This window comes from Ambystoma mexicanum, chromosome 2p (assembly GCF_040938575.1).
Source record: "Ambystoma mexicanum isolate Mex_15411 chromosome 2p, UKY_AmexF1_1, whole genome shotgun sequence".
NCBI lineage: Eukaryota > Metazoa > Chordata > Amphibia > Caudata > Ambystomatidae > Ambystoma > Ambystoma mexicanum.
The window spans coordinates 821907433-821926888 of NC_090923.1; the positions used below are offsets into that span (position 1 = coordinate 821907433).

Sequence of the window (19456 nt, forward strand, 5' to 3'; positions counted from 1 at the left end):
TTGTGTTAAAATGTAAGTAAATTGTGATATATTCAGCAACAATGGTCAACATTACTAACTGCATAGTGGCCCCTCACCCATTATGGAGGAGCTAAGGAGCCAGCCCAGTGAAACAGTGAGCACTCCCTCAGCTGCTTTATCCAGCTAATGGAGTGCTCCTGGGCTGGCTGAACTGTCAAAGGGAAACACTGTTTCCCTTTGACAGTTCAGTTTAGTTCCCCAGCCGCACATGCTCACTGAGCCATGCAAGTGCTGGGGCGTTTTGCTTCGCCAGCATTGCATAGCTCATTGGAAATGCTGGCTGGGGCACTGCATGTCTGTATGTCCGAGGGGGAGCTCCTGCGCCTCCTCGCACATACGGACAGAGCAGCTGGAGCAGCACCCACACACAGGCCAATGCAGAAGGTACGTTTATGTTCATTGTTTTTATTTAAACATGTGTATGGATGCGTTATGAGTGAGTGTATGGTGATGGATGCTCATGTGAATGATAGAGTGATTGCTGTATGAATGTGCAGCGCCTTGCATATACACATAATCATGTTCATTGTGTTAGGACCAGTGGGGCCCAGGGGACAGGGATGGTATCTTTTTACCGGACATCTATCATTCAAAACCCTCTGCCTTGTCCACAAGGCTTTCTGGGGCCTCGGTCCAAAATACCTTCAGCTATTCCTCCGCAAATACCTCCCCTCTCGAGCTCTTCACTCCTCTACCTCCAACTCCCTCAGGGTCAGTTGTTTATCAAAGAAACGAGCTGGGGGTAGATCTCCGTCTTCGGCTGGGGCCTCCCTCTGGAACAGCGCCCTGCCACTCTAAAACTTGAGGAGAACCATCTTTCTTCCTGCACTTATCAGACCTACCCTGTCTGCTGCCTTAAACGTAGCACTTGCAAATTGCTGGCTGCACTACCACTGTTTGTTGCCTTTATTATTTATTTATTGTTATTTATCTGTTTCTCCTCTGCTTCGCACTCTCCACTTCTCCCCCCTTCCATGCACTTTTCCCCTCACACTTGCGCGTTCTCAATGTCACTGGGCCTAGTAAGATCGCTGTTTTATTCTCCTCTGTTCCCCTCCCTTGCCTTGTCACGCTCTGAAACACTTGTGTACGAGCGCGATAGAAATAAAATATCAATGCCTGCCCCCTGGACTCCCAGCAACAATTGCAAACTGTTTGGCTATTTACCCATTTTTTGTTAAAAGTATGCTCTACAATGCAACATTTTAACCTATTATTTAAAAAAAAATTCACAGGGGGAAACCCCCCCGAACCTCCCCTTAATGCCCCTCCACTTAAAAAAGATTCACCAGCCGCCACTGGCCCTCAGACTGTGTTGGGAACGGGATGGGGGAACCGAGGGACTATGGTGGGAGCACAATGGGCGGGAACCATGGGATAGTGATGGGAGCAGAGTGGGGAGAGCCCTGGGTGTGTGATGGGGTGGGGAGAGACCAGCGACTGGGTAGGAGTGGGATGAGGGAGCCCAGCGACTTTGATGGGAGCAGGTGACGGCGCGCAATATATACTGTCCATTTGGCATTTCTGGGGGGTCCCGACCTGCCCAAATTTTGCTCAGGGGGGCCCTGGCCAAAAATGTTTGAAGACCACTGCCATAGTCTGAAGCGAAGGGCCCGAACATGAGTAAAACACCCTGGAAACCAAAAGGGGCATGATGGTAAAAATGAGAATTGCAAATTCGGTTAGCAGGGAGAGGTACAGGTGGGGGGTGGCACAATGGAAGTGCAAATTAAGTTGGGGCTAATCCCCCAGAAAAGCAGATAGGGCACACTTTGAAACTGAGTCTCGCGCACCACATTAGAAGTGACACTAAAATCCCTCCAGGGCTCTGCCTGCCGACGAGTCTCATTCAAAAGAGGACTGTGTATGTACCTGACAACCTTCCGGAGGAAGAGACGTCTTGGCCAATGTGCGGGACCATAAGTACTTACGGAGGGCACATTTCCCATGCCTTATCAGCCGAGGTAGGACTGGGTCAGCCTTTCTCCCTCCCATGGGAGATGCAAGAATACCTCATCTTCAGCTTTTCCCTCCGAAAACGGGTCCAATCAAAATCAGGTTCCAACCCGTCAACTCTTGGCGGGTGGAGAAATGCAGACAAAGCGCCACATTTAGATGTTGGCGTGTGGTAAAAACGTGGTAGTAGTGCAATTACCTCCACCTTTACAGCACCACCAAATTCAGAGTTACAAAACTGAAAGGCAACAATACTGCATGGTACTGTGTAGAGGACATTTCCTCCAGACAGAAACGACTACCGCATGGGGTAAATACTGCATGGGAATCCAAAACTGGCAGTAACTAAGCAGTCTGCTGTGGAACTATGTTCCCTTCTGACCTGCCCCGCTCCCCACAAACCCATCGCCACACTCTCTCCCATGCGCAATCCAAGCCCCCCAATCAAACGAGCCTGCTGTGTAATGCAACGTTCAATGCAGTGCACTGAAGTGCAAGTTTCAACTTCTTCCTACACTTTTATTTTAAAATGGAGCCGTTCCGGAACGGTTTCTTTTTAAAATAAAAGTATAGGAACACTAAAACTTAATTAAAAAAAGTAGAGGCGCACCGCTGCCGCCCACTTCGGCCACTGTCGGCATGACTTTAAATCATACAGCCCCTCCCGTTTACCGCATGCTTCGTGTATGAGGTCATTGTATTTGAGTTTGGCTACAGCCCCTTCCGTTTACCGCATGTCTCGTGTATGAGGTGATGGTATTTGAGTTTGGCTAAAAGCTAAATGAGGCCCTAATTGTCACCTTTCTGATCTTCTGAGGTAGAGGAAGGGGGTAGGTACCAACTGCACCCAGAGGGGATACACCAGGGACCCATTTCTACCCTTTCTCCTTCTGATGGAGTCACAGCGAGGAACAATCAACAATCTTTGATCCTAATGAGGCCCAATTATCCTCCTTGCATCCTTTAGGGATGGCTACAATGAGAAACAAATGCCCCATTTTCAAGTGAAACGCTTGAGGGCCAGACACCTGGCTTTAAGCCTTCCTGCGCGGATGAAATGTAATGTATTGGGTAAAAAGAAGGCCGAAAGTGTGCCTAAGCGCTGTGCATCTGCACAATCACAGCATAGAAAGCATGTGTTTACAAGCAGGCGACCTTAAAACGGGTGATAACCCTCAACACGGTCAGAAAGACCACCCGCGTACAAAGGGTTCACCCATGTATCTAACAAGACGACGCAAATGACTGTAGCGTCATCGTCAATTTTTTATTGTCCGATGCCATGGTCAGTTGCAGTCCCATTGTGATTTCTGAGAAGTTTTCATCTGTTACGTACGTACGTATTTACGTACACCGAAAAAGAGATGGAATCAGATGAAAACTTCTCAGAAATCACAATACGTGGGGTCAACACGTACGTATTTACGTACGTACGTACACGTACGTATTGACCCTTGTGGATCTTATATGAAATAATGTCCTCTTCATCAATATAATGTGCTTGTGCAAATGCATCCATGTGAAGTAACACATTGGTGCATGCTACCTTCCCTAGTCTAAGTATGTGTGCTTAGACACACAATGACCTCATTACAAGTTTGCCGGTCCAGGAACTATGATACCGGTGAGCTTGCTGGTACCCTAGTTCCTGGCAAACTACGAGTTGTGCTCGCGGGTGCCTTTCTTCCTGCCGGGTCTGACCTGGCGGGAAGAGCGGCACCCGCGAGCCCAGCATGTTGGATACACTGGCACCATTCTCAATGGTGCTTGTGCATCCGACCTCCCCATTCCCACTGAGCCCTATTGGGCTCAAATGGGAATGGGGAGTATTCCATTCTGGCGCCCGCAAATGTGCAATTACCAGGTCTGACAGGGCCGTAATGACCCGGTAATTGCCCATTCGCGGGTGCCGGAATTTTCGGAAGGTTGGCAGCAGCCTGCTGGTTTTACCGGCAAGGCTGCCACCAAACTTATAATGAGGCCCTGACTGGCTGTAAACTATTGCAGATGTTAATGGCAATCCGAGAGAAGAGTGTGTGTGCCTAGAAGACCTGCTTGCTATACCCTAAGCACCTCCACATCTCTGCACCTGAACCCTTCAGAGCCCACTTGACATCCCGAGTTTATGACCAGGCTTGAGGAGATGACATCACAGCCAAAATAGGCTGCTTTGGTAAATTGTACCAGAATCCCCGAACCCAACCAGCTGCATGAAAAAGGCAACTCTGGCGAGCACGCAAGCTGGGCCACCAACATCAGGGGGAGTGTTTGGGCCCCAAAATGATCAGCGGTGCCTATTGCATGGAAAGGAGTCTGTCAAAATGCCTCTTCGTCTGGGGCACCAACAGTTCTTGTGCCAGCCCTGAGCACAGACGTTTTAAAGTCTGTCTACTACTAAAGAAGTGCCCACCCCTGCCCGCCAGCCTGATATCATTCTGAAGGACAGCACTCACAGGAGCAGCGGCTACCTGGGCAACAACAGTCAGACAGAAGCCAACTCACCCCCACCTGTCCCCCCTCCCCACTCCCCCAGCTGTTGGCAACAAGGGCTGACCGCAGAACAAACAGATTGACCATTCATTAGAATACCATCTTTTCATGGTCAAACGTCGTCGGGGACCTTGACATCCATGACTACAATAAGAGATAGAACCCCACTGCATACATCAATGAGTAGAAAACACAGATATTCACCTATAGGCCGGATCAGCCTTGCAAGTGGCATTTGAATGGTTTAGTCCAGGGTTGTCCAACTCCAGGGCCCGAGGGCCGGATACCGGATGAGCTTCCAGGCTATCCCTCATTTATATTTATGAGCAGAAATGTGCACACAGCATACATTTAGAATCATTGTAAGCAAGTCTCATGAATATTAATGAGGGATATCATGAAAATCCGACATGGATCTGGCCCATGAGGCCTGGAGTTGGACAACCCTGGTTTAGTCGGAGCCCCACCGGTAAAGGAAGGACTGCATTTCCGCTTGAGAATTGATCACCACATTGCACCGCTTTGGTGTGTGAACCCCAGCCCTATGACCTTTTATTCACAGGGAAGCAGTGCTTCACTCATTTCATTGCCCGTGGCTCTCATGGCGAGAGTCATCTGTTTGCTGGCCTGCAAAGATAGTTTGTCAAACGAGCAAGAAGCTACAAAAAATGGTTAGTCACAGTAAGTCATATCTTAAAAGAGCTCGAGTGTGAAGGAAAGTAAGCCCCACTTCCCATGACATGTGAAAAGCTAGATGTCCCGCGCAGCAGCGTGCAAAGCGTTACCACACAAGATAACAATGAGCTGTGCTCACCAAAAGGCCCTTGCCTGACGAAGTTCATAACGGGAAATCAAGGCAGGAAGTCCAGTACTTTCTACGGCCTGTTCCAAGATGATGTAACTGCAATGACCACACAAGCTTTGGGAGCAGCTGCTAGAAGCCCGTCCCGTAGGGTACATGCAGGGCCTTCAAAGGCGGAAATGTTCATGGCACAGACCCCAAGCAGCACCTGCCTCCATCTCCCACCCAGACAATCTACCCAGCCCGTGCTGTTGGCAGTCAGTAGCCTGGGATGCCTCCAACAGCAGGAGATCTGATCTGTGGTCAGCAAGAGAAGCTCAGGGAGCTGCCGTGACTCATGGCTAGTTTACCCCCCCCCCACAAAGATCCCGTCTTTTTATCCAGTTTTCCCTGCAAGAAATCTGCTGGATGGGGTCAGGGATTGCAAGGATGATGCACAGAAGAAGCTCTGCCAAAAAGAGAATCCTGCTTTGCGTTGGTGACTTTGTGCACCCACTTCATGCTGGGAACGGTCTGTGTGTGTGTGTGTGGCTGGCTCATAAGAGGTGACCCTCAGACGTGAGTGGTTATGAAGGATGAGGAGCTGGCAATGGCAATGACCCGGGAATCAAGGCCTGACCACGCAAGATGGACTGGAGCATGGCAGAGCGAGACGACGCGAAAGGGCAGAAGCGATGGACAGCTCCGGGGAAATGGAACGTAGACACATAGACCACACCTGCACAGAACCAGCTCCCTGCTGATTGCAGACACATGGCATCCAGGCAGCCAACTTGTCACCGTCCAGATGTCTTGGCTTACATAGGCTTGAACCGATGGTAGTTGTAGCACAAAATCTATGGATGGTGACAAGTTGTCCGTCGTGCATGTAGAGGTCTGGAAGTGCTCCAGGGGAGCACTCATGAGTGCTTGGAGACCATACAAATGGCAGCCGCGTGTGGTATAATCAACAACATAACATAATATAGAGATATAATGGAGCCACAGACATTCCAAATCTCTGTGAGCTCAAGCAAAGGGCACTGGGTGATACTGCATGCTAATTGCAATCCCGATTGTGCCAACAATCTCTAGGAACATAGTCCAGATACGCAACTTCTCCCAGAAAAGGTCACCGGCATGGTGTCTAGCATGAAGGCAGTCTTGATTTCACAGCTTGGGGGGGGGCCTGAAAGAATCGCATGAACAAAGTTTGTATGGACCCGCTCTAGAGGATCATCTCTGCCATCGCCCTCATTGCCGTTAGTCAGTAGATATTATGGGTTATCGTCCTTCCCAGGACAGGGTTGTACACAGTTTCATCTGCTGAAGTTCATTGCTGGGAGGCCCCCCCACACTTATCTGAATTATTGCTAGGAGGGGGGCTGAGAGGGACTATAGCCCCGGGTCTTTTGGTTGTAGCCCTGGATAGAAACTATGGGGTTACAACAAAAAGGCTATATAGCCCCGAGTCCCCGAGACAGTCCCAAAATTAGCATGGCCCCAGATATTTTCCAGACCTAGCAACACCCCTGGTTGAATACTCTTTTAGCCAGTAGCTATCCCCCCATCCATTCACACCAGTACACCTGCATTCATTTTTCAGCTTTTACTATTAGGTGGCACTGGAAGCTCAGCCTATTCTTGTAGGAAGTGAAGTTGGGGAGTGCGAGATAATGAGGGACACACAGCCTCAGCTCATGGGTACTGTTTGGTTATTTATCAACCCATTGACCACCCTCTTCTGTTTGATCTTTATAGGAGGCCTCTGATCGATTTAATGTAGACTTTTGGCCCATGTTTCTTTTTTTAATTTATTTTTTTACACAGATGATAGCCATGTTATTTATTGATGAGATTATTCGGAGAGGAAATAGGATATCAAGGGTGTCTTAAGGACTGTCAGGAACCTTTGCATGAATCGTAATAATTAAAAATGTAACCATAAAAAACAGAAATGTCTTTATGTTCCATACCACCTTCAGACTCACTAGCAAATCTGACCCTGTGACCCCTGACCCTATATCAGAGCCAGTAGTTTTTGAGTCCTTGTCTGACCAGTATTGGCCCACTGTTCTTGGCCCGTCTTTGGCCCTACCGCCCAAAGTGAAGGATCTGGGGGTTTGGCTTGGCCCCTCTTTGGATTCCCACATCTGCATGGCTTCTAACACATGTTCTTGGATTACTTTCCTTTTCCACACATAATCCAACTGCTAAGCACTTTTGGTGCTAGTCGGTTGGATGCTTGCAATTCAGTTTATTTCGTGTTGTCTAAAACAGCTGTACACAGATCACAAATTGCTCTGAATGCCACTGCCAGGCTGCGTTTTTGGTGTAGGTACCCTACTCCACTAGTGCTGCGAATGTTACACTGGTTTCTGGTAGAGCAAAAAGTCCAATGTGAAGCTTCATGCCTGGTGCACGCGCCTTATTCTAGTTAAGTGCCTCTATGTTTTTAGCAATCGGTTTGTGCGCTACCCTCCTCCACGTCTGTCAGCGAGTCTCCTCAATGTGGCCAAGTTTATATATGTTAGGTCGGGTGGTCGCTCATTTTTGGATCAGACAGCTAAATTGTGCAATGCCTTACCTGCGCATCTCTACTTTACCAAAAACCATCTGGCGTTTAGATGGAAATTGAAGGCTTTTCTATTTCTTCATTAAGTCCTTCACCGCTTCATGCCTTGGTTTAGGTATTTAGGGGATCATGATAGCGCCAAGATGCCTTTTTGAGGTGATAGTTAGCGCTCAATAAGTCTCTTCACCATACAATACCATGGCCATGGTAGTCCCCACGGTCTTCCCACCGACTGACGCCCCCCCCACCTGCCCAAAACACACCCAGGTATCTCTTTGAGTCTAGCTGTGTTCTTTCTGAACAGCTTTCCGAAAGGTAATGGCTTAATTGCAGCAAAAACTGTCTTAAACAAATATGTCTTCATCCACTTGAATTTCAAGCACTAGGTTTGTACGTGCATCTGTTCATTGCACCGAATTCCTGTTCAAAACAAGCATGGGAAAAGTCAGCAGTTTCGGTTCTCACAGGCATTAGATAGGCATATGTCAGGAGCTTCCATAATATGACCAGGTACCAGCATCGATTCAATACGTTTGCTATCTTACAGCTAGGTTGTTCAATTAAAGTAGTCCCTGAAAAATGTTTGGCTTTGCTAATGCCTGTTTCCTTCTGCCAGTCAGCACTCCTCAGTAGTTAACTTTTCAAAGAACATGAATGCATGCATGATAATGTTTGTTGTAGTGTGGCACTTCTGTGCTCTATTGATAGTGGGCCTCTCTCACTAACCTTTTTCACTCTACCGTGTGCCAAGAACACACGCAGAGAGAAAAGACACATGCATGTAGCTCACTTCTTTAAAAAAAAAACATGCATGGGCAAACTCCTTTGCTACACATGTTGTTAGAGCCAAACAATACGCACAATGTGTATTTGTTGCAGGTCCAAAGGGCCAATCACAAACAGCCCGTGAGTGACAAAACTCCAGGGGCCAATTATCAATCTTCAAATGTCAGCGCCCCCAAAGGCTTGCCTACAAAGATCTATGATCCCAGGCAGGACAGGACCCCCAACGTTCAGCCCCTAGAGGCAAGTGCCAAGGTCATTCCCCAAAGACACGCGACTCGTCTGCCGATGTCTGTGACTCAGAGCCAGCCCCCTGGAGTCAGAGTTACCCATAGTAACTAATTAGTAAGTGATCGAACAGTCCTCGCCGTGATTAAAGCACGTGTAACTCAGGGTGCCTACTTTCTGAATCAGCCACCTTCTATTCAGAGCTCGTGTGTTCTGCTAGACTGTGCTTCTAAGGATGCATAATACCGGACTGCTTAATATTTAGTCAAACTAGCCAAATGCGTTGTCTCATCTTATAATTAACTTTAATTGCAAGCAATAGTCTGACCTCCACCACTCGATCTGTCTCTCCACTATTACATCATTTTCAAAACTGACCTTTTGAGCAGATCCTAAACAAGAATTGTGAAAACCTGGATCTTATTGTTACATGTAATGTATAAGTAAGTGGAGCTGTGAGTTGCATAATCTGCCAATCCAATCAGCCCAAGGTGATTGCCTTCCATGCTAGTGTTCCTGAACGCCTCTGTACAGTCACATGTTGGGAAATGGCGGGCTCTCCATAAAAGCCTGTCCGTTCGGATTCCATAGGTATGAGCTGGGGTGGTAAGTCCAGGCCATTAACGCTCTCCCTCTTTTTCCAGATGACTTTAAAGAGATCTGCCCAGCTGGGCCCGGCTACCACTACTCGGCTGCTGACCTGAGGTTCAACACACGCTTCCTGGGCCAAGACCCGCCAAGGATACCCATTCATCATCAGGTGGGTCCACGCCCCACCACATCAGCAACAGCACCTCCGTATGTATTAGGTAAGTCTGGCATGAGCGTTCATGAGTCCACGACTTTCATCTGGGGTGGAAAGAATGCTGATGGTACAAACTGCATCCAAGCCCACATTTTCAGGGGTCTCCCACAGGTCTGCAATTCAGCAATAATACCCGATCCAGCTGGACAGTTTGGGTGTTATTGCTATGCTGACCCCGGTTTACAATACGGTAACCAGTGGCAATGACATTGTTTTCAAATGAATGAACGGGATGCCTTGTGGCATTCCGTTCATTCATACAAAATACTTACACAAGATGGCCGCCACGGAGCTGGAAGACGAGCCTGGCTCCAAGAGACGCCCCTATTCCATTTGCATGTCAGCCAGCAGGGACACGTAGCGGCGGCGGGGGCGCTGCCACCACTGAAGGAATCAGGTAAGTGGCAGTGGGAGGGATGGGAAAACAGCAGGGAAGGGATGGGAGCGTGGGGGAAGATGGTGGGGTCAACGAAGCTGCCATCAGATTGCTGGAAACGTGGGCTAGAATTGTGGGATTCAGCCTGCCATCCAACCAACCTGATTGGTTGCTTCTTCCACCACTGGGTGCTAATGAATATTCATATATTTAAAACAATAAAAAAAGACCGACTGAACACAATGTATCATATGCCATTATCTCACTGTCTCTTTCTCTCTCTCTCTCTCTCTCTCTCTCTCTTAGCTGTCTTTCTTTCTATCTTTCCCTGTCTCGCTCTATATCTCTTTCTATGTTAGAGAGAGTTGCGTTGTGAGGTGCGCATTTGCTAGATCCTCCCCAAACTTTGCTGACAGCTTTGCGCCCAGAGAAAAAAAAGAGATATGTTGATGGCAGCAAGGGTGATGGTTAAAGCAGCTGTTAAAAAAAATTAGACATTATTTAATTGCACTAACTTTTTTTAAATGCCACTTTTGAAAATGTGACACTGTTAATTTCAAATGATCAGTATATATTTTCATGATAAGAATGTTACACTTTCTGAGCAAAATTCATTATTAAAACGTAGAATGACCATTTTAATTATTTTCTGATTAGTGTACCATTCCAAGATGGAGAGTCTGGTACTCTCATATTGTACTCTTTAGAAATACCCCTATGAGAAAGTGAATGGGACACATTACACAAATGAGGGTCCAAGCCTGCATTGAATGAAATCCGAAAGTATTTTGGGAATATACGAATAAACGCAAATCGTTATACTTGCCACATATCTGTGAAAACAGGGTTGAATCCTTAAATCACTAAGTATATGTTGCACACTGAACATGGTGCTCATTTAATTTTTCACAAAACACACCCTCACATTGAAAGGTTTGGCACAGTGAACTATTTACACTGATTCAGAGAGCTTCAGAATGCAAATCGAAAAATATTCTGACAGAAGGCACACAGAGCAACCCCAACAAGAAGAGAGCTTCAGGATTTGGATGGGATGTGATGGTAGAAAGGCTGTGCTTGCTAGTTTGATGCATACACCTGTTATGCGTTAACAGTGTTCTGTGTAAACAAGTGTGTAATTTGACGGATGTGAGCAGAGGAAAATAGGATTAAAGAAACACATTTATTTGATTAATGGCAAAGGCAATGGTATAAGGTCCTTTTTTTCTGCTTTGTCACAATTTATTAGGCGGTCACCCTCAACTCAGGGAGTTCCTTTCTCCCCCAAGCAAGGTGGCGTGCACCCAAATCGCTTATACAGATTCAACTTTAGTGAGGCCTCCAACTATTTTCGCACCACCCCAGCGAATACCCTCTGCACCACCATTGAGCTAGGAACCAGACCCGTGTATAATAAAAATATATATTTAAGGGTTGACAAGAATAATAGCAACCAAAACATCAACCACCAACACCGTGGCACAACACAATTTCACAAAATTACTTGCACAAGTTGACTGACTTGTATTTCTAATGAACTTACAGATAATACAACACACAGGTAACATTTAGAGACTGTACATCAAACACACACAGAGGATTTCATGCACATAAACAATTATGAAATTTGAACAGCCCCCAGGGATTGCTTGGGCTATCACCATGCTTTTCTCTCCCAGCAGCCCCCACCCCCAGGCATCAGTTAGATATACTGCCTCAATTTGAAGGCAAGGTACAGGGAGTAGGAAGACAATAGCAAAATCATTTGGGATTTTATTAAAAGGCAGGGTTTGACAAATAGACACAAAGAAAACAATTGTTTTGGGTTTTTTAATTGAAAAGCAAAGTCAAAAAAGGAACTCAATGGGAACATCATTTTGGGCTTTTTAGTTGCATGAAATACAGGGCATTGGGAAAATCGTTTTGGGATGCAAGTAAATAAATGGGAAATTTTGTTTTGCACACTTTACATTCCCTTGAATGGCAGCGTTTTAGGGTTACTTATTTTGGGATTATGGACACCCCCCTTTGGTACAGAAGACAGGGGTTTCAGAAAGGTAGAGTCACCCAAGTACTTTATTGTCTATACCGGCTCTACTGGGCATGAACTTTGTTAGTTTCAAACTCTAACAACACGCATCCCGTGATTTTCTGTATGGGAATTCATTGATTTAACTTCAATTCAATGCACTAAGGATCTACACAGCTTCCCTCCTCCCCACAGTATAATGGAAAGGATTAAGGCAGGCAGTTCCCAACACAATTCAATTTAAATTGATAGGGTGATTTTCTATAGTGTAATTAATTTGAGTTAGATTTATTCAAATGTACCAAGGGAATCCCCCAGTTCCACCGTCCTACCCGCTATGTGAGGTGTAGATTAAGGCTGGCAGATTCCCCCACACACTTTTGTTGGCATTTGGATTAATATACATACATTGGAGGCCTTGGTTATGGGGCATCCAGGGAAACAGCAGGGCTCCTCTCAGGACAGCACCAATCTGGCCAAGGCTTCGTGGTAGGATAGTCCACAGCAGTCCAGCGCTCCTATGGATCCTCAAATGGAAGGCCCAACTAGCTTCTAGGTTTCCCAGTCTTTACCTCCCACACAATGTCCAAGGCCCAGCAATAGAGTAGGAAATTCAAGGGAAAAATCAAAAGTCCAAAGAAAGGTCCCAAGAGTCGAAAGGTCAAAGAAAGAAAGATCCCTCTCTGATTGAAAACTGATCTCTTATAGGGCTGGTGACACTCCAATATTTTTATAATTCCCAAGCTACGGATTGGCCACCTCTATCCCACTCTCTCCCCCCAATACGCCCACTGCCTGCTAATGGGACAAGGAGTTGGGGTGTGAATGTTGGAGGCTGAGGAAGGAGAAAGATTCATCATCCCAAAATTACAAATGGGTTTAACATTTTTAGTGACCTTAAAATCTAACAACATGGCAGCTGCCCGAGTTTTTCAGATAACTGGGGCAAATATATATTTTTGAGTTCTATATTTTATGGCAAGTCAGAAAATACTAATCCTATTTTAGCACGACCTTCCTGGGCGCAGCTACCGTTTTTACCAATTTACTCCTGAGCCGACATAGTCACAAATTTGCCCCTTCCTGATTCAAACAATACTTCCATAACCTATCATCACACCAACGTTCTATTCCTTTGGAATTATGAGAGGGCCAGAATCATAATTGCCTTCACAACTTAAATTGTATACATCACACAAAATACATTTCAATAGTCCAGACGGGCTTCTGATCCCCTTCAATATGAACCCTGGATGAGGTTAGTGGAACACACAATGTGCTTTTTATTCAAGAAAATGTATTAAATGTTTGTCAATGGCAAGGCACCACAAGTGTCCCTGAGTTTCACACTGGCCCTCACCATTTCTTAGGTTTCATTTCTCTTCTGTGACCTGATTAGGACATCTGGCTGGCCCCCATCATCGTGGAGCGGACAGGAGCCCCCCACCACCGTCCTGGACCTCAACAAAGACGACTCGACTGGGCCGAAACCCTCGGATCTCACGGCGGCGTTGATCCCCTCACAGGATCTAAAGCAGATCCCAGCTGCCCCTGTATTTGGCCAATCTGCCCCCCCTGGGCACCCCACCTCAACAAAGGAGTCCCCGCAGCCTCTACAACCCCCAGGTCCGCTCGCACCGACTTTTTCAAAAACAAAATGTCGGGCGCGATGCGGCCCGAAAGCGAGGCTGGGCGTCCCACGTTGCTAAGCAATGTTGCGTAGGCTGCATTTAAGCCTAAACATCCGCCGGCAGGCGGAAGCCGGCGGCCACCTAAGGCCAACATAAAGCTGCTTGCCCTGTTTGCCCCACAAACCCCCATCGTCGTGGAGCGGGTAGGAGCCCCCCACCACCGTCCTGGACCTCAACAAAGACGACTCGACTGGGCCGAAACCCTCGGATCTCACGGCGGCGTTGATACCCTCACAGGACCTAAAGCAGATCCCAGCTGCCCCTGCATTTGGCCAATCTGCCCCCCCTGGGCACCCCACCTCAACAAAGGAGTCCCCGCAGCCTCTACAACCCCCAGGTCCGCTTGCGCTGACTTTTTCAAAAACAAAATGTCGGGCGCGATGCGGCCCGAAAGCGAGGCAGGGTGTCCCACATTGCTAAGCAACGTTGCGTAGGCTGCATTTAAGCCTAAACATCCGCCGGCAGGCGGAAGCCGGCGGCCACCTAAGGCCAACATAAGGCTGCTTGCCCTGTTTGCCCCACAGACCCCCATCGTCGTGGAGCGGGCAGGAGCCCCCCACCACCGTCCTGGACCTCAACAAAGACGACTCGACTGGGCCGAAACCCTCGGATCTCACGGCGGCGTTGATCCCCTCACAGGATCTAAAGCAGATCCCAGCTGCCCCTGTATTTGGCCAATCTGCCCCCCCTGGGCACCCCACCTCAACAAAGGAGTCCCCGCAGCCTCTACAACCCCCAGGTCCGCTCGCACCGACTTTTTCAAAAACAAAATGGCGGGCGCGATGCGGCCCGAAAGCGAGGCTGGGCGTCCCACGTTGCTAAGCAATGTTGCGTAGGCTGCATTTAAGCCTAAACATCCGCCGGCAGGCGGAAGCCGGCGGCCACCTAAGGCCAACATAAAGCTGCTTGCCCTGTTTGCCCCACAAACCCCCATCGTCGTGGAGCGGGTAGGAGCCCCCCACCACCGTCCTGGACCTCAACAAAGACGACTCGACTGGGCCGAAACCCTCGGATCTCACGGCGGCGTTGATACCCTCACAGGACCTAAAGCAGATCCCAGCTGCCCCTGCATTTGGCCAATCTGCCCCCCCTGGGCACCCCACCTCAACAAAGGAGTCCCCGCAGCCTCTACAACCCCCAGGTCCGCTTGCGCCGACTTTTTCAAAAACAAAATGTCGGGCGCGATGCGGCCCGAAAGCGAGGCTGGGCGTCCCACGTTGCTAAGCAACGTTGCGTAGGCTGCATTTAAGCCTAAACATCCGCCGGCAGGCGGAAGCCGGCGGCCACCTAAGGCCAACATAAGGCTGCTTGCCCTGTTTGCCCCTGTTCGCTCCGGAAGCATACTGATGGACCCCTGATATTCATCATAAAGGTCGCGCTGCACAATCGCCTCACTAGGGGAACTTTTTTTATGCTCTGTACGTGGGTGATCGACAGTATACTGGACCGTAAACTACGTGAGTACAATCACTGGTTGTTCATTTGCTACGCTATGCAAGTTGCAGCAGTGCCTTTCCTGCTACCCTGACAGATTTCGAATCTAGCTGACACCATATCTGGCATTTGAATTCACTTAGCTTTTTATCTGAGTTCCTATGGTGTCCTTGCATGAGCTGCCTACTTGCCCAAGCACCCCCGTTTGAAACTGACCTCACAATCTCGCTAGCACGCCACCACTCGTGGGCATGCGAACTGCATTTCTGTTATCGTGACACTTCAAATTGAACTGTTCATCCAAATGCATTAAGTGCTGTGCCCCATGGTCTGGCTCAGACACCCATTTGTCCTATGCTGTGCCCTATAATTGCTACGTGACCCATGCTGAGCCCTGTGTTGTGCCCTATGGTCGCCATTGGACCACATTTAACCTATGCTGAGCCCTGTGTTGTGCCCTATGGTCGCCATTAGACCACATTTAACCTATGCTGAGCCCTGCGTTGTGCCCTGTGGTCCCCACTAGACCTCACTTGACCCATGCTGAGCCCTGTGTTGTGCCCTATGGTCTCCATTAGACCACATTTAACCCATGCTGAGCCCTGTGTTGTGCCCTATGGTCGCCATTAGACCACATTTAACCTATGCTGAGCCCTGTGTTGTGCCCTATGGTCGCCATTAGACCACATTTAACCTATGCTGAGCCCTGCGTTGTGCCCTGTGGTCCCCACTAGACCTCACCTGACCCATGCTGAGCCCTGTGTTGTGCCCTATGGGCTCCATTAGACCACATTTAACCCATGCTGAGCCCTGTGTTGTGCCCTATGGTCGCCATTAGACCACATTTAACCTATGCTGAGCCCCGCGTTGTGCCCTGTGGTCCCCACTAGACCTCACCTGACCCATGCTGAGCCCTGTGTTGTGCCCTATGGTCGCCATTAGACCACATTTAACCTACGCTGAACCCTGTGTTGCGCCCTATGGTCGCCATTAGACCAAATTTAACCTATGCTGAGCCCTGTGTTGTGCCCTATGGTCGCCATTAGACCACATTTAACCTACGCTGAACCCTGTGTTGCGCCCTATGGTCACCATTAGACCACATTTAACCTATGCTGAGCCCTGTGTTGTGCCCTATGGTCGCCATTAGACCACATTTAACCTATGCTGAGCCCTGTGTTGCGCCCTATGGTCGCCATTAGACAGCACTCTCCTGCCATTGGAACTGGAAGGATGCCACACCTAGCATTAGCCTTCTGTATTATGGCTACAGTCACACAATCGGTCCTCAGCAGTCACGACCATATTATTCAGTCACCAATACCTACTTCAAACTTAAGCCAACTCACTACTAACGCTATGCAACCCAAGCTCTCCACATTCTGCAAGGCCCAAGAAACAATACTTTATGCCTCCCTACCTTGTACCACGTCCAATAGAAACAACAGACTCCGCGCAAGACTAGCCAAATTACATGAACCATTGAGAAGAGCCCTTCCGGCCTCCAACCTCAAAACCAATTACAAACCTAGCTCACGAATGCCTAGCCAGTCCAAATGGCCTACTCAAACATCTACCTTGAATGTGAACACCCTCCAGCTTAATAACCTCCATCCTAAAGTTTGCACCACCATAGACAAACCCATCAGAGCTAACAAAACTCCCGAGGACCCCCCTCTCAAGGGAGCGCTCCTTAATGCTAGATCACTAGTCGCTCACGCTACGGATATTGCCGACTTAATCACGGAAGGGAACCTGGATTTTCTCGCAATCACGGAAACGTGGCTCCATAATGCAGCAGGACCTACCCTCATGTTAGCTGTCCCTGACGACTACACCATTATCAGACAAGACCGTGATAATACACGAGGAGGCGGCATCGCTATCATCTCTAAAACGGCTCTTGGTCTCAGACTAGCCCCCACCCAGCCTCTACAATCATGCGAAACCCTCACTGCCAAAATGCAGATAAACGAGTCACAATCTATTACCATACACCTTATATACAGACCACCAGGCCCTCTTGGTACCTTCGAGGAAGACTTGCATAATATAATTATGAACAACTTGAAACCCTCCACCCAACTACTTATATTAGGCGATTTCAATTTAGGATTCAACGACCAAACAGACAAAAATGCCACAGAAATAGCTAATACGATCAAAGCACTAGGCCTTACTCAAAAAGTCTCTACACTCACCCACCTTAAAGGGAGAATATTGGACTGGGTAGCGGACCTTAACTGCTCTGCCACTATCACATCCATCCTGCCTTTAGCATGGACAGACCATTCTCTGATCTCCTTTCTCTTATCCACTGTCAGACCCACTCCACTGGCCCGACCACGAGCGCCACCATGCCCAACCAGAAGTCATAAAAGTATTACGGTAGAAAAAATCATCCCCGCCATACTGCCTACTCTCAACGCACTGCCTGATAATCTCGACCCCAGCAGCCTAGTTCAGGAATTTAACAATGTTATGCTTACCACTTTGGATAAAATTGCTCCTATCAAACTCAGACCGAGCAAACCCATAGCCCACCTAAACAAGTGGTTCACCCCACAACTCAAAGACCTTCGCACCTTAAAGAACAAAAGTGAAACAAACTGGAGACTATGCCCCTGTAGTGAGAATAAAGCCAAATTAACTGCACTTTCCTCACTTTACAAAAAGGACATCTGCCAAGCAAAACGCGACTCATACGACCAACGCATTGCTAGCTCAAACTCAAGCATGAAAGAACTCTTCTGCATACTCAAAGAACTAGAGTCCCCTATTGCTACCCCGGACGTCTGCACCAAGGACAAATCCTGGTGCACAGACATACAACAAGCCTTAGCGCATAAAATCGATACACTTCAGAATAAAAATCAACTAAAAAAGAAGGCTCTAAACCTACAGCAATCGCCTAACACTCTCCTGCCCTATGAGCCACCACCGGCACATAATGCCACATTCCACTTCTCTAAAATGTCCATCCTAGAGGTAGAAAAAATTATCCTATCGTTAAAGCCCTCAAACTGTAAAGGGGATATCTGCCCTGCACAGCTAATAAAAGACGCTGCTAGAGAACTCTCCCCATTTATAACCAAACTGATAAATGCCTCTTTTGCTACAGGTACTATACCTGCCAACCTCAAGCAATCCTGGGTGCTACCATTCCTCAAGAAACAGACACTTGATCCCCTCATTCCTACAAACTACCGACCTATTACCACGGTCCCATTTTTACTAAAAATACTGGATAAAGCCACCTACATTCAAATTCAGAAGCATTTAGAATTGCACAAACTCCTGGGCAACAGACAATCTGGCTTCCGTCCACTGCACGGAACTGAGACTGCCTTAATTAATTGACCTTAAATCCCAGATAGACGAGCTGAGACAAAGGAAGGACAGTACTCCTGCTCCTACTCGACCTCTCCGCTGCATTCGACCTGGTCAACCACAAGGTCCTATGTCGGCACCTTGACTCTGCAGCTCATTTCTCCACCGACGCTATCAAGTGGATCGAGTCCTTCTTGAGTGAGAGGACCATGAGAGTCTTCTCCTCCTCAGCATCTGCCGAGCCTACACCCATTCTATGCGGCGTTCCGCAAGGATCCTGCGTCTCGCCCACCCTCTACAACATCTTCACTAAGCCACTGTTCGACGATCTGGACCAGCTGGGTGTCACCTACACTAACTATGCAGATGATACTCAGATTCTCCTACCACTTTCTGGGGATTATGGTACGGACACGGGCCTAGTGAACAAAGTTTACCTTATCATCCAAGCATGGATGGCCACACACGGCCTATGCTTGAACGATGATAAGACTGAACTAATAATACTGGGTTCGCAGGCCAATATTAAAAAACTAGGTCAAGAATACTCATCTTTCAATATTGACGGCAACACCATTAAAGTCTCCAAGGAAGTAAAAACCTTGGGATTCTACTTGGACTCCACACTATCCTTTGACAAACAGGTCAAATCCCTTACCTCGTCTACGTCTTACACATGCAAACTTCTTAGAGCTGGTAAACCGTTCCTCTCTGACTATAGCTGTCTGATCCTGGCTAGAGCTCTTATACTCTCTAGAATCGACTATTGCAATGTCCTCTACATTGGGGCTAACAAATCCACCACTAATAAGCTCCAAACGCTACAGAATAATGCCTTAAGAGCAGCCCTTGGCATAAATAAGAAAACCCACATCTCCGCCTTGAGACATCAACACAAATGGCTCTCCACATCCAATAAAATACTTCTAAAAACACTCTCTCTGACACACAAAGCCT

The 19456-nt window shown here is 47.9% G+C and overlaps 1 protein-coding gene across 4 annotated transcripts in view; it reads left to right on the forward strand.

The window, feature by feature from the left end:
- LTBP4 (latent transforming growth factor beta binding protein 4) overlaps positions 1-19456 on the forward strand; it is a 1283510-nt gene that overhangs the window by 971864 nt on the left and 292190 nt on the right. For all 4 annotated transcript variants that reach the window (XM_069644515.1, XM_069644518.1, XM_069644516.1 and 1 more), the window contains one exon: positions 9479-9643. In XM_069644515.1, coding sequence (XP_069500616.1) covers positions 9479-9643 — 165 coding nt within the window. The remainder of the gene's footprint in view (positions 1-9478; positions 9644-19456) is intronic.